This window comes from Emydura macquarii, unplaced genomic scaffold (assembly GCF_026122565.2).
Source record: "Emydura macquarii macquarii isolate MOO-44397 ecotype Brisbane River unplaced genomic scaffold, CSIRO-AGI_Emac_v2 contig_18, whole genome shotgun sequence".
In the NCBI taxonomy this organism is placed as follows: domain Eukaryota; kingdom Metazoa; phylum Chordata; order Testudines; family Chelidae; genus Emydura; species Emydura macquarii.
The window spans coordinates 2,476,151-2,491,871 of record NW_027130155.1 but is presented as its reverse complement, the minus strand read 5'-3'; the positions used below and the strand labels follow the sequence as shown (position 1 = coordinate 2,491,871).

The 15,721-nt window shown below is 36.7% G+C and overlaps 1 protein-coding gene across 2 annotated transcripts in view; it reads left to right on the top strand.

Moving 5' to 3' along the window:
* LEKR1 (leucine, glutamate and lysine rich 1) overlaps window positions 1-15,721 on the top strand; it is a 99,370-nt gene that overhangs the window by 44,587 nt on the left and 39,062 nt on the right. For both annotated transcript variants that reach the window (XM_067548018.1, XM_067548108.1), the window contains one exon: window positions 5,851-6,036. In XM_067548018.1, the coding sequence (XP_067404119.1) occupies window positions 5,851-6,036 (186 nt within the window). The remainder of the gene's footprint in view (window positions 1-5,850; window positions 6,037-15,721) is intronic.

The window sequence follows — 15,721 nt, the reverse complement described above, 5'->3', positions numbered from 1 at the left end:
TAACTAAAGGTGGAGCTAGGCATCTAGTAGGATTTTCAAAAGTGCCTCAGCACCAGCTTGCATTGATTTCAACGGTAGTGAGGCATTTGGGTGCTTTTGAAAATCCCACTAAGCACCTATCTGCATCTTAAAGTGCCTAAATATCTTTAAAAATGTAGTCCTAAGTGACTTGCCCAAGGATACACAGGAAGCCTGTGGCAGAGGAGGGTATTGAACCCATGTCTCCCAAGTCCCAGGCTAGCGCTCATACCATGAAATTCACCTACCCATGGTTCTTGTTCTCAGAAGGTAATATCTATTATTATAGATCCCCACTTACCCACTTTCTCTGCCAAATTAGGATCATTTTTAATGTTTTGCACTATTATAGGAACTAATAGTTGAGGCAGTTGCTGCTGTTATGCCTCAGAAGTGAGTAGGCATGCATCACCCACTGAGGTGTATATTAACTCAAAACACTGAGCTCAGGATGTTCTGACCCAAGTTACAGAGCAGAGAGCAGGCACCAAGAAGTGAATACTGTAACTGTCTGAAGACAACCATTACAAGCAAGTTGCTTTATTTTATTATTAACTTTCGTTAGAATAATACATTAAAATGTTTGTGTTGCCTTTTGAACTGTGAGCCAATTGCCTAACTATAGTGAAGACTGAGTGTAGTACACTGCACTAAGGGTTCCATGCTTCCTGCATATTTCCTGCATTATTTCACAATCAGTTGTTTGTGACATTACAGTTGATTGCTATTGAAATTATTATGATGTTACAAACTTAGAAAATTAAGAACTCTAGAAACAGGCTCTGTGTTTTCTCCCCTCTTTTTTATTTCTGTGGAAATAAAGAGACCATGTAGACATATTTCTGCATAAATTTATGGTTTTTAAAGGTATCCACAATGTGCCAGCTGTTCTTTTCTGATTTACTGTTTGTTTTATTAATTTGTGATATTCTTAAATATGTATGCGTCCTTTGTTGAAGCAAAAGGATGCCTCAGTAATGTTTCAAGCACCCAGATATAGCATCTCAGCTTTGTTTTATTGTCCTGTAGCGTGATGTAAGAATAGCTCATGAGACACTCTCATTCCACTCAAATATTATTTCAGTAGACGTGACCTAGGAGACACACATTTACAGAATTTTCCCACCTGTTTGCTTGTTAGTAATTTTCATTCCTAGATCCTATGCATTAATTAAATTTCAGTAAAATAATATCTAGAATGATTTTTTTAAAGGTTAATGATATGGCCTGTTGTAGGCCTCTTCAGGTATTGTGTCCTATACTACAAGCCACAAATCCCTTTCAAAGTAGTGAAATACACCCCTGAAAGCCAGCATTTTGGATCAGAATCCCTCATGCCTAATCATCTATCAGTTCCGGGTCTGGTATGTTTTTGTTGTTGTTTTTTGCAAAATTGTGATGTCATGGAACCTTGACTCTCTGGGATCAGTATTAGGATTTAGTGAATTATTTTTTTAGTTTGTCTTAACACTATCTTTACAATGTTTAGATCACTTATAGTACTACATTTTTGCTGTATCTTTCAGGAATAGGCTTTGTAGATCTTGTTTTCTATGTCATAAATATAAAAACAGGGTTTATGAAATGCTGCTCTTGAGTCACAAAAATATCCTGGACTAGTTTATTCACGTAATTCTCAAAAGTCTTTAAAAATGATTGTGTTGTGGACATTATTCAGCCCTGGATAATTAATGTCAAGTAATAACCTACATTTTAATATTTATTTTTTCATGTACCTTGCAATATTTTTGTCAATAAATCTAACAATGTTCAGATAACAATTGGGGTAAGGCATAGTTAATGAAAGTACTTGCCTAAATAAATTGTTAAAAATCTGCCTGTAGGCAACATAAAGAATTATGCAGTTGTTGGTTTGACAGACACAAAAGAGATTTAATCTCACTGTGAGGAACATAGTAACTAGTAATAAAAGTGGTACAAACACAACTGAACACCCAGTGCTGCAGCTAAATAAAAAATTATTACAAGGTAATTTGCAACTTCTTTTGAAACTTTTTAGGTTCAAAGATAAGCATATTTCAAAAGCGAACTTGTGTTCACCCAAAACAAACATTCTTATTATCCACAGATACAGATTGGTGTGTTAAAAGAGGGTATTCTACATTTCAAAACTAATGTTTTGTATGCAACGGAAGAGCCTCTTTTTTCTGGCTATTAAAATAAACAGGAGAATTAAGTAACACATAGTGTGCCCTATTCTTCATTCTTTGGGCACCCAAAAACCACAGTGAAATTAGCTGGTGTTTTTGGTGCCCAAGGAATGCAGGATTAGACAGTTACAGTCTAAAAGTTTGTAAGGTTTTAATACATATTTTTCATGGACTCACAGAAAAGACCTAGTTAATTTCCCTGCCAGTATAAGGTTGTCACCTACAACATATTTTCTTGGTTTTTGTCCTGTCTAGTTTTAAATGTCTTCAGCAACAGGTCTTTCAGCTTAAAAGTAACCTTCTAAAATAAATTCAAATCTATTGTATATATTATATCAATTTTTTTAAAACTATGCAACCTACACTCAGCTAATATAGGCAACCTTATGTTTCTATTCCTGTCGTCCCTATCTGCCTGCTCTCCTCTACCCTGTGTTGTATTCTACATTCACTTGGTACCTCTTGCCCTTATTTGGGGCTTAAGCCTACAACCTTTTTCATGTGGTTGAATCTTACACCTACACAGAACAGCTTGTAGGATTAAGGCCTAAGACTGTAAACTCTTTGAGCCTTTCTTTTGGTTTATGTTTGTACAATGTCCAGCAAAGTGGGGTCCTGATCCTGATGGGGGCGTTTGGGCATTATAAATAATGATAATAATAGGAATAATAAAAGGTTGTTGGACTAGAATAGCATATCAGAACATATTTTTCAGGGATCTAGGAGTCTTGTTCCTAGAGAAAGCACTTTGGAAGCCAAGGACAGTACATAAATAGCTTATCTTAACACATGTATTTGAAACATGAAGTCAGGTTATCTTATCATATTAGTTAAATGTTAGGATTGTATGAAAGAATTGTACTGAAATCTTATTTTCTTTTTCTATATGCGAGAACATACTTGACTGAAATGAACCATTTTAGTGTTCCCTAGAAAAAACACAAGCATATTGACATAAAAGTCATTTTTGCTGACTAGTGACATTGCATTCCTAAATACTTGGCATGCTAAACTAGCCAGTCTCATTTTATCGTAGAGCAAACAGGCAACAGTATGCCCTTTAACTTTGCTGGGGGCAGTCTGATTGTGATGTAATCTCCATTTACTGGCACCCAAATGCATGCAACTAGGGAAAGTTGGTAAAAACTCCTATGATTTGTAGTTCTTTAGAATGAGACTAAACTTCTGTAATAAATATATGTTTCTTTATATACCACCTAACTACAAAAAGTGTCATAACCATCATACAATAAAACAAATAAAGGCTAAAAGTATATGACCATAAAAGTTATGTTTTTACTATGGGACAACTAATGTATGTGGCTATCTTGTGGTAAAATCCCACTGAGACAAAGCACTGTAGTTTTTATTGTGAGGTAGTGAGGTGAGGTCAGTACTATTCCTCCAACCATGGTTGACCTTGTCTATTTACCTTGTGGTAAAAATGACCCAGGCATTGTTTCACCTTGGCTCTTACAGTGGTATAGCTAACATGCATTAGTTATCGCGCAGTTAAAAAATATATATATATATATCTTTCTGCGGTGAAGACATAGCCCATGATTTCATCAACAGTAATAATTAAGATGAGTAGTGAAATGAAAAATAAAATCTGATATTCTCAAAGACCTTCTGAGATAAAAGGTTCTAAAATATGCTTTTAAAAACGGCTAATTCCAAGGATGTTTCCAGTAAAGCTCTATGAACCCTTCCAGCTTTGATTTCAGAATGGGTTTGTAAATTTTTTTGTATGTCAAAAATGGGTTCTGAGGCTTTGAAGGTTAAGAGGTCTGGGTTCAAATAAACCCGTTTCTCATTGTTGAATTTTGTTGTGAATACACAGGTAAAGTAAAGGTTTGCTGGAGTGGATATATGGGAAAATATCCTTGACAAATTTGGCCCCCACTATATGCAGGAACACCTCCCACTGGAATCAAAGCTGCAACAAATGAGCAGAATCTCCACTGCCTATCCTCAGCAATAATCAAGTTGCTGCATTCTGTGCCAACTGCTTGTAATTGATCAGACTTTTGGGTGTCCCACAACAAAGCTTCAAAAGTATAAATCAGTTCAACAACCATCAGGCAAAACAATATACTTTTTAAAGCCACATTGTCTCTTTGGAGCTTTAGGGATTTATATTTTTAAAATGTGTTTAAGATATGAATAAAATCCTTCTAAAAATAATTCTTGAACTTGTTCAAGAGTTATTTTTGGTAGTTAATTACCTGGATCACTTCATTAAAATATCAAAAATGAATAACAAAATAGTTTTGTTAATGTTTTATTTTTCAAAATAATAGACAATTTTGAGTTAACTGACATAAAATGATACAATAACAAATACATTTCATTTTTTTAAACTTATGGGCCCCAATTCTGCCACAAGGGCCTCGTGATTAGAACCTTAATCTGCATGGAAACCCATTGAATTCAGTAGAACTACATGCGGACCTAAGGCTGTCCATATAGCAGTGATTCCCAACCTTTTCTCTGACACACAAAACTTCGATACCTTTAATTATTTTCAGGCAGACCACTATATTGTCTCCAAATGAACTTGCTCTCTTATCGGCTTAGTTTAAGCCAGAGATAGTCAGTAGGCAGACCGCAGGCCAAATCTGGAACACAAGATGCTTTTGAATGGACCCTGAAATCTTTTCATATACTTCTTATCATTATTGTTGGGTTTTTTTTTTTATTCTGGTGTCTGTCTCTTGACTGTACCTTGACTAAGAAATTTGGACTGTGACAAAAAATAATTGACTACCTTGGTTTAAGATGTGTACCACCTTTGCCATTCAGAGTTTGTGTAATAAAGTTAATGATGTTAGAATCATTAACTTTATTGTACATACTATGACAAGTATTTTCAGTCGATTCACACATTCACACCAACAAGACACAAATTCAGTCACACCTATCTCCCATCTCACACCAGTTTTGCCCCTCAGTTCCCACACCTTCCCAGCCTCCACACTTCTGCCCCCACCTCTACCCAGCTCCCACCAGTTCTCCCCCCCAGTTCCCCCACCCCCACCAGCTCTGCCCCCTAGCTCTCACACCCAGTCCCCACCCCCCAATACAGCCCCCCAACATCACCTCTGTTTCTCCTGGGGTTCTTCCCCCCCTCCCAACCATGGGGGGCTGCAGCAGGATGGGATGGCTCCTGGGGCTCTTCCCCCTGCCATCAGCTGCAGTAGGGAGGGGAAGAGCAGAGGAGCCAACCCTTTTGCTCAGGAATAGAGGAGGAGGAGAGGAAGATGGAGGTCTGGTTGGTTGCTCTGCCCCTGGAGGATGCAAGGCAGTGAGGCAGATAAAAGGCTACTATTAATGGAACTTGTATGCATAAATCCCTATGCTTATTCATTTTAGAAGAAGAATCACTCACATTGCATTTCATGCTTAATGTTTAAACAGCCTAGTGCAAGTTACCTGAGTGCAGAAGCATTGGACAAGCTGCCTCTTTCATCCCTCTGTGTTTCCAGCAGAAAGATGGGGTGCTGATGTAAAAGTCTTACAGTGCCTTTATACCTTAAGTAAAATGACAAATTCCTGCAAATCTTGAGTCCTTAACAGAAGACTAGCATTGGAATTATGGTAATATTCTTGTGATTTTAGAATGTAAGTTTATTAAAATTTTATATAATTTTCTCCTCAGAAATATCCAGATTGAATCAAAGGCTGGTAGAATTTCAGAGGGAAAAAGTGTCCCTCCAGGAGGAGGTGAAACATCTGAAGTCTGTGTCCAGTGCAGCTGAGCTAAAAAGTCAGCAGCTTCAGACTTCACTCCAGCAAGAGAATGAATTACAAAACAGATGTCATGAATTACAAAAGGAAACATTAGGTGAGAAAGAGAGAGAGTTTTTGTGTCTTAAGCAAACCACTAGGTGCAATGAAATGAAAAATCAAACTACTTCCTAAACATTACTCATACCCGAGAATGTTGTTGGTATCACTGAGGTAGCACTGAAAGGCCCGAGTTGGACACCATTGTATTAGGCTTTGTACAGACAAGACACGATCCGTGCCCAAAGAGCTTACAGTCTAATTTGAAACAAGACACAAGTGAGTGAAACAAACAGTAGGAGGGCAGAGAGGAGGAAGGGTGAGGGCATTTGTAGTAAGATTACGCAGTTACATGGGCTAGCTGTTGCAAAACTTGATAGTTCCAAATAATTTGAAAGCATTTTAAAAATAAATATTAGCTGTCTTCAATTACCCTAGCCATTGTTAACTGGTTGGTTTCTTGTAAACATCACAGTAGAGGTATAACTTTATAAACTTTTATACATTTCTCACATTTAATTATTAATTATTTATGTAAATTTAAATGTAAAGTTTACATATTGAACAGTATGACTAAGCCAATGTAAGGGCTCAGTAGTGTCTGTCTATAGTTATTAATCTTAGTTTTCTGCAGTGCCCATGTGCCAGTGCTGCACAGGTATATTAAATCTGTATTGTGAGGCCCATAGTAGCCTGTAGGAAATATTCTACACTTCTCCCTTTCTGGGTTCTAGAAGCTCTTCTTGGGAAACTGGTTTTCTCTTTCCTCCATCTTCTTTCCAGTTACGGTGAAAAAGTTTAATAAAAAAGATTTTAGCAAGATGATCTAAAAGCTCTCCGGCTTTGGGACATTCACTCTTTAAAAAGAAATAGTTATTAATTACTTTCTATTTTAATAGCTATTAAAGCACTGCCCATTATTAAGCAAAGCCTACATTCTGTTCACAACTACATCTGAAGACTGATACGTTTAGAACATGTACAGGTTATGCTATTCTAGATACAACTTTGACTCATCCAAATGGCACTATTATTACAGAGGAAACTGCTGCATGCATAGTATGTAATTTCAAATCTAAAAGAGCAGTTCTTATTGTTAATGGTGTTGAATGAATTCCATTCCAAAGCCTACATCAGTGGTAATATTTAATGTAGGATTGAAAAATTGTAAGACACAGATGGTTTTTACTGACTTGTCATCCCATTTTGTGAGAACAGTCTTTATTTTGTTAGTTATTCATGGTACTCTTCTACTCTTAAGTCCTGGAATGCAAGAACACTTCAAAGATCTCAAGGTGGGCAAACAATATACAGAGGATGCTGAGTATGAGCCAGACTCACATACAAGTCATATAGGGTTCATACTTCCACCCTTTTTGGTATTTAATTTTATTCACAAAATGAATTTAAAATGAAACACAAAATCCAGTTAAAGCCTTCTCTTCAGGCTTAGCTGCTCCCAGGATTCCTTCCTGTGGACTACTGAACTCATACCTGACACCCTCTGTCTTAGAGAGCCGCTCTCTTACATCTGGGTACAGTAACAATGAGTCAGCAAAATAAAGTTAACACTATTCAGCAGGTTCATCAACTGCTAACGGGTTAGGGTGGGTTCAGGTAAATGCTGCCACCCAGTTACAGTGAGGTTTTCCCTTTTTTACCTCAGAAGACTTTTGGCACTATCAGTCATTGGGCAGTACGGACTCCAGTGCTGACCTAACTGGATGCAAATAAATGCACTAATATGGTTTGTCTCTCTTCCCAAATCACCCTTAAAGGACTGTAATAGACACACACATCTCTGATTTCAGAAACCTCACAAGGTGTTCTCTTCTTCCCTCTTTAATATATATGTAAAACATTGGGAGATATTGGGAGACAGCTTGGACTAAAATGCCAGCAGTATGCAGACAGCATCTGCTATACATTTTTTTGCATCAAGAGGAAACATTACTATCTCTTAGCTGTCTGAACTATGTGCCTGAATGAAGAGAAAAAAGCTAACACAAAAACTCAAAGATGGAGGTAATGTTAGTGGGGAAAAAGGAAGTTCAAGGAATCAATCAACACTTTAACTTTATCTCTGATCCCCTTTGTTAAAATTATCTTAGACCACTAAGGTTCTCTTGATTTCTAACTGCTACTGGAAACCCAGATAAGCAACAGCTCCAAAAAATTCCACCTTCCAAGGTGGCTTCTCCACTCTTAATGGATGTTGATATAGCCAAAATGGTCTGTGCATTTGTAGTTTACAGGATTGAATATTACAATAATTACGAACATAAAGGCTGTATAAAATCTTCATCTTGTCCAAAATAAGCAACCTACCCATTCAGGAATATAAGCGCAAACACATCACCCCTGTACTCTGGAAGTTACATTGGATCCCCATTGAATACCAGATCTGGGATCTAATTTTTAAGGTTGACAGAGGGAATTGGACTATCTCAGAGATTTGCTTCCTCTTTGAGGTGATTTACAGTGACAACTGCACTCTTCAGGCTCAAGGGAACTGTCAACAAAAATAGTCAGTCTCATGGTAGAGAGGGTCAGAGCTTTCTTTGTCACCGGCTCCTATCAAATTCACTAGCATAAGAAAACATAATGATCCGAACTCACAATGTAAAACCTGTTTCTCCTCCATAACCTTCCAACGATGTGTTTTTTAAAAAAAAACATAATGTCATGCTTGACAGAAGAGAACTAAAAACTGTGTTGAATGTGTACAGTTTTTGTAAGGTGGAGACCACAATGATGAATGACCTATAAATACTTTAAAAGATAGTTCTTTGTGTGTGTTAAATTATGGTTAAGCCTGTGTTTTGTCTAGATTCTGCATGCCCCCTTTGACTGATGCGCTACTTAAGGATTAATTTAACGTTTTGAATGTAAAATACAGCACTGCACATATTTCTCAAAGAAATTGTATGAGGTTCCTTAATTATTGTCAGTAGGCTCTGGTTATTATTATTGAACAACTGTATTGAGGTAGTGCTCCTGTCTAATTTCTTAAGTGTCGGCTTGTTTTTTCTTGCTGCACAATGGCACACTTGGACATATATTCAGGGATGAGGTGCACAGATTCAAAAGACAACAGAGAATAAGGAAAAAGAAAATGAGTCAGCCACACAGAACAGCTTAAAAATGCAAAATGTCAAACATATTTGAAAATGTACAGTTTACAGAAAGCAGTCACGTGAAAGATGAGCTTTGCAGGCAGTGACCTAAAAAACAATATGAGGATATTAATTTTACAAATTTGAATTGTTCTTAAACAATGTATCTAATGTATGATGCATCAAATGTGCTTTCCTTCAAAATTAGGCACAGAAATATCTTTGCATTCTGATCACTTCCCAATGTTTCTGTGAAATCTATGTAGCTCTTTCTTTGGTTCAGATTAATGTGCCTGTTTTTCCTCTTGAACAAATATTTATTGTGAGAAATGCAAAGAAAACTTTAATGTTTCTTACACTATCTCCCTTTACAATATATTCCATGGAAAATCTTTTAACTCTTCCAGATCCTAGGTGTCACAGGACAATTGTTAGTATTTAATGGCCTTCTCTAATAATTTTCTTTTAAAATTTACTTTTGTTTGATTTTCTTCAACATCTATCTAATCTAATCACATCTAATCCCCCCATTAAAAATAAGAGGGGAAGGGTTAGATTCCTCTGACCACTAAGTCCATTTAGCACCACCGTAAGTGCCCCCAAGAATCTAGCAGAGAAAGTTTCTCTCCAAGCAAGAATTTGAAAATTAATGGAAAATCAAACATACCAGTTGGTTGGGCTTCATTGGCACCAGGGCCATGAGAAATGGGGAGGAATTCTGGGCAGAAGAGAGAGGGAACAAAGTTTTTGAATGGGAAGAGAAAAAAGTTTTCAGCAGCAGGAGACACAAAAATGGAGAGAGTCAAAAGGCCAAACAGTGGCAAAATATATAAAGACAGTTGGGATATGATATTGTCAAATGGGTTTTAAAAGTCTTCATTTGTTGAATTTTCAACAGCCGACAAATGATCCACATTTTTACTTACATTGTAATGAGGTTGGCTTTCTTTAAAAATGTTCTAAAATGTGTGTTAGACAGAGTTAATTACGGGTTACATTCACCCAGTGAAAAGGGTCAGTGCAAGGACTATGCACCAACTGGGTTCCACTTAAACCCTATTTAGGTGTTGTTTTGGCCCTCTGACTAAAGACAGTTTTTATCCTAACTGCACTGTTATATACTTCTGGCTAAGTTTACCACAAACCATGATTTTTAAAATACATTGTATAATCCTCCATTATAGTATTCTTTTTTGCTTTGTTACTCAGTGCTATACATTGTTGATGGCTATAATTTTTTAACCAAATAAATAATTTTTTAAAAATTATTATTCTATTTATTTATACTACCAGCGGTACCTAGAGGCCCCAGCTGAGATTTGATTCCTATTGCGGTAGGCATTGTTCAAACATATAGTAAGAGGCAATCATTGCTCCAAAGACTTTATAATCTAAGTAGACATGATATACTAAAAGTAGAAGAAGGCAAAAAGAGGTTAAGTTTTGTCATTTGGCATGCAATGAAAAATCTCCCAAAATTTAAATCTGAAAGATGGCTATTACTCCAGCCCAGATGTCCTAGTTAAAAATAAATACAAACTGAAATGATTTAAATGTCAGTCTAAGTACTGTATTTTTTCTTGATTTGAGGAATGACTAGGGGAAATTGTTATGGTTGTACCATTTAGAACCAGTGTGTTAATTATGTAATTGCATGGTTTTTTCCCACACTGTAGTAATTTATAAGGAGCCATGTGCATAAATGCTTCCCCCCCCCCGCCCAATCTCTGATTCTCTTCCCAGAGGTCAGTATGACCAGCAAACTATTCAACTGACTTTCTTCCCCCTCCCCTCCCCCTTGAAGACTTGTATGCCCTCTAACATTCAGTAAACAGACACAAATTGTGATAAGTCATGGGGCAATTAGATCATTTTTATATTTAATTTTTTTTTTTTTGGTAGAAATCCAGTTTGGAGGTCTTTAAGAGTGTTTCTGTAACTTTCAAAACTGCTTGTCCCACAAGACTGATTTAAGAAAAAAATATTTGTATTTTTCCGTACAGACTTGTCAAGGGATTAATCTATCTAAAGAAAATTGAGAAAAATATGGAAATATCTCTTTCTCAAATACACTTCAGTATTTCATTTGGAGTTGAAATTTGAGGTTTGCTTCTCTTTTTCAAATGAAAAATGACAGTATGGTGAATGTTAATTTGCCAGTGGTGCTATACTGCATGTTTGTAATTGCTTTTCTGGGGTATGGCATTTTCAGAACTGCACGGCATCATTTTAGAGCAGAATAGTTTTTTTTTATAAAGCATCTGTCATATTCAACATATCTTAAAGCTTTACAGATTAATGACTTAAATTCTGCTCATGCAGTGAGTGTGTGTAAGCAAGAAGTAACGTGTGTAAGCAAGAGGTAAGTAACAGCCATTGTGAATTCAGCAATAGCTTCTAGGCATCCTTAACTGTTAGAACATGTTTTGGGGGTATTTGGAAGGTTGGCAGTGCCGCTGGGGTTATCCTTATACTTTTCTAAAAGAACTATGGGATTTTTAATTTAACCCTCACATGGACATTCACATGACACTTGCTTTGTGGAACATAAAAGATACTAATGGCCATGCTGGATCAGACATGAAGTCTATTTAGTTCAGTATCGTGTCTCTGACAATGGCTAGCACCAGGTGCTTCAGAGAAAGGTGTAAGAACCCTGCAATAGACAGACATGGGATAATCTGTCTCCTAGAGAGGTTTCGTCCTGATCTCAATAGTTATTATTCTAAATCATGAAGCATAAGGTTTAATATCCCTTCCACAAAATATTTGTTATGATTAATTTTAACAACAATATCTATATAAATGTACAGTCCCTTTGTAATTCTTGTTACCCTCTTGGCCTAAACTTCCTGTGTCAGTGAGTTCCACAGTTTAATTATTCATTGTGTGAAAATGTATTTCCTTTTGTCAGTTTTGAATTTCCCATTTTTCATTTTAATTGTAAGTCCCCTTGTTCTTGTGTTAGAAGACAGGGAGTATAATGTTTCCCAATCTGCCTTCTCTAGACCAGTAGTTCTCAATCTTTATGGGCTCAATACCCATTTATAAACCTTGATGGCCTGTTGCGACCCATTAAATAGCTATAGTGCAAAAAATAGCTTACTGAATATTTCTTACCCATGATATATAATATACACATTGACGTAATAAATACTAAAAAAGTAAGACATAAGTACATTGTGCATACAGTAGCGGCAGCTCCTGTAGCTCCTGTCCTCCAGGGCTAACTGGGTTTGGCTCTCTGCTCTGGGGTCGCAGCACTGCTCAGGTTGTCCTAGCCCTCTTGACAGGGTTGCCCAACTCTTCCCATTATAATACCCTGTTTTTAGTTGCTTATAACTTGCCATACTTGAACCTTTCTGGCTAAACTTTGCCAGTATGGCCAAAGCTGTCCATTGTTTATTAGATATTGGGGCCATAGAACCTGTTTTCTCTACCTAGCAATTCTCAAGTGTGTTCTCCTTGTTAGTTGTGATCATAAAAAAGAATGAAGTGTTGAGGGCAATGTTAGACTTAAAACATTTCAACTAATATGTGTGAAAATCTTCATTCAGATTAGAGATGTTACCTTCCTTTCCGGCTGTGACTGCCATCAGTAGATCTGGTGGACATAAATCTTCATGTGCCTTCCCAGCATCAGTTTCTCAGATTCTTTGTTCTACAGAACCATTTACCAGTACAGAATGCTGCCATTTGGACTATGCTCTGCCCTGAAGATATTCCCATTATTTTTGTGACAGACCTGAGGAAAGTCATTTATTCTCTTTCTTGGATATCATTCTAGTCAAGGCTTTAGCTAAAGAGGAGTAGTGATTTCACAGACCATAATAACTCAAAAGCTTGTGTCACATGGTTTTGTCATAAACCTGGAATAAAGCATCTTCATAACAGCAGATCCCTTATTCACAGGAGGTTCAGGTCAGAACAATAGTGCCTTCCAGAGAATAGTGGTCAGATTTGGATGTCACCTGCTAGATGTGTTCATCTCCGCAGAAAATCAAAAAGTAAAGACATATTACTTAGGAGCTCAGGTGGTGGGCACTTTGTCTGAATGCTGGAGAGCATGCCTCCTCTAAGCCTTTCCTCCCAATGCGCTCTCAGTCCAGAGTCATTCAGAAAGTCAAATCCAAGAGGGCAGTTGTGATTCTTATAGCCCCCACTGACGCAGCTGGTCTTGGTATTCAGTGCTAATACAAGTAACTACAGATTGCCCTCTTTCTCAGGGAATGAGTTAGGATCTATTGACCCAGGTTTCCATTTTTTACCATAATATAAAATAACTTAATGGGAAGGCATGGCTTTTGAAAGGAAAGCTTTAAAATTTTTCACGACGAGTTCAGAGATCATAGAGAACATTACTGCCAACTATGCTTTCATCACAAACGTAAATTAACAAATGAGATTAAAGTTTCTATCTACCCACATCACAGGGATGATTAGGGGCTTAACTAGTTAATGCTATGTAAGTGCTAAATAAAATTACTCCTTTATTTAAGAAGTCTTGTAAAGTGTTCTGTTATATTTTCTCTCCTCACTCTCTTTACTTAAATGTGTTACTGAGAAGAGGGATTTCTTACAAAGTTTTGTACTGTAATGGGTTCACTTAAAGTTATCTCAGCAGTTAGTATGATTGTGTGGAATCTCCAGCATCTCAGCAATGCCATGCCAGTAGCTGAAGGGTCACCATGACCTCTTGTAGTTTGTCTATTGTACTATTTGACATAACATTAGGTTATTTTGCCCATGTCAGGTTTTTTAAAAGGTGTTTATAACTGAAAAGTGAGAAAGCAGATATTCTGTGGGGGAAACATAAGTGCAACACAATATATTGAATTCAGTCTAAATGTTAGTGTTACATTTTTGCAAAATTTAAATAATTTGCAAAAAATTATGACTTGTGGCAGAGATTTCATCCATATTCCAATGGCCAGAAGCAGCAAAGGAGCCAAAGTACCACATTTTCCTGAGGGACGTGGCTGATGTCCTTCCTCTCGTTTCTGCTACCAACCAATACGTGTGACACTGGGCAACTTCTTTGCTGCACCTGACCACATTTATAGAAAGTGTCTCACAAGATTGTTGCTGTTTTTTTCAAGGCCATCTGGTTCATAAAAATTAGCCACAAACTTTGGCTCTACATGCTTCTAAATTGCTCACTTTGTGGTGCTAATCCTAAATATAAACTTTAACATTGGTCTGCAGTACATGTTAATAATGATTATTGAGGGATGATTGGAAAAGGTAGACAGTTTTAGGAATTCAAGGTTGTATATTACGGGAGATGAGTACTTTTCTTCATATTAGGCATGTGAAATGAGATGATAAAAGAAAGGAATAGTGTGTTCATGTGCTTGGAAGTGTCTCTAATGATCTAATGAAACTGTTCTGATGGAGCAGAGATGTGCAATATGATTCTATAAAGAGAATAGTATCCAGTGGATTTAGATGGGCTTTCAGTTAAAATACCCATTACTCATACTGTAAGTACCTTTGAAATACCTTTGAGTAATTCCCACCCTCCTACTACTCAAAATTGCGGGTGGGCATTTGGTATTTGAACATGATGTGACTGTCAGGAATGGACCCAAGCAGTAGCTCATCAACATTTTTCAATAGCCCTTAAAATGGAGGAAAAATAAGAAGGATGGAAAAAGAACCTCAACTCTTCTTAGTCATCCTGGGTTCTATATTTGGGAGATATTGGGTTAGACAGAGATTTGATTGTGGAGGAAGGATGATCCCTTTTTCACTTGATCTTCAAGAAAAGCAGGAGTTCCTGTGAAAGAGAGTATATTTACTACAATGTGTTTAATTTTTGTGGCTTGAACAATGGAGATAAAATAACTCTTCTAAGAAAAGAGAGAGCAGAAGCTTTATTTTCTTCCCGTCTGCTTCAACTGATTATCAAGCCTACCTATTCTTGATTGGCTAGGAAGACTGAAGGTAAGAGGCTCTGTAGAAGCAACTTTTCCTTACTTCCCAGTCAGTTCAGGTTTGGATTTGGAGAGACCAGAAATTTGGACAAAACAATCTGGGGATTAGTGAAAAAGGGGCAGGGTTAGGATTTTGGTAGGATTAAGAAAATGTATGTAAACTGGTATTTAGTAAATTTATTAATCAGATTTGGATCTAATTTATGGTATAAATATGTATCTCTCTCTTGAAATCAATGAAGTACTCTGGATTTTTATAACAAATCACAATCTGAACTCTTGTGTTTTTCTCCACATCCTATATATAATTCACCTTAAATTACGGAGTGCAGGAAAAGTTAAGTAAAATAAATGTCCTTGTAGGATGTGCCCATTACATTTTGGGATTTTGTGCACTTTTCTGGTCTCCTGAAAAAACCCAAAGTTGCACAAATTGTTCTAAGTCTGATGGAATAATATTTTGTATGCATATATGTATCCCTTTTCTATATCCCACCTCCCCTATTTACTAATCTTTTAAAATAAATACTTTTCAGAAGGGTCTATTAAATCTTTTAGATGTATATTCCCATCTGCTCTAATATTGCAGTTATAAGAAAGTCTAAATATTGTTAACTCTTTTGACCCAAGTGGTTAGCCAATATTTCAGGGACTTGCAGCTTGTTTACTTTAGGAAGATAAATTGATGATA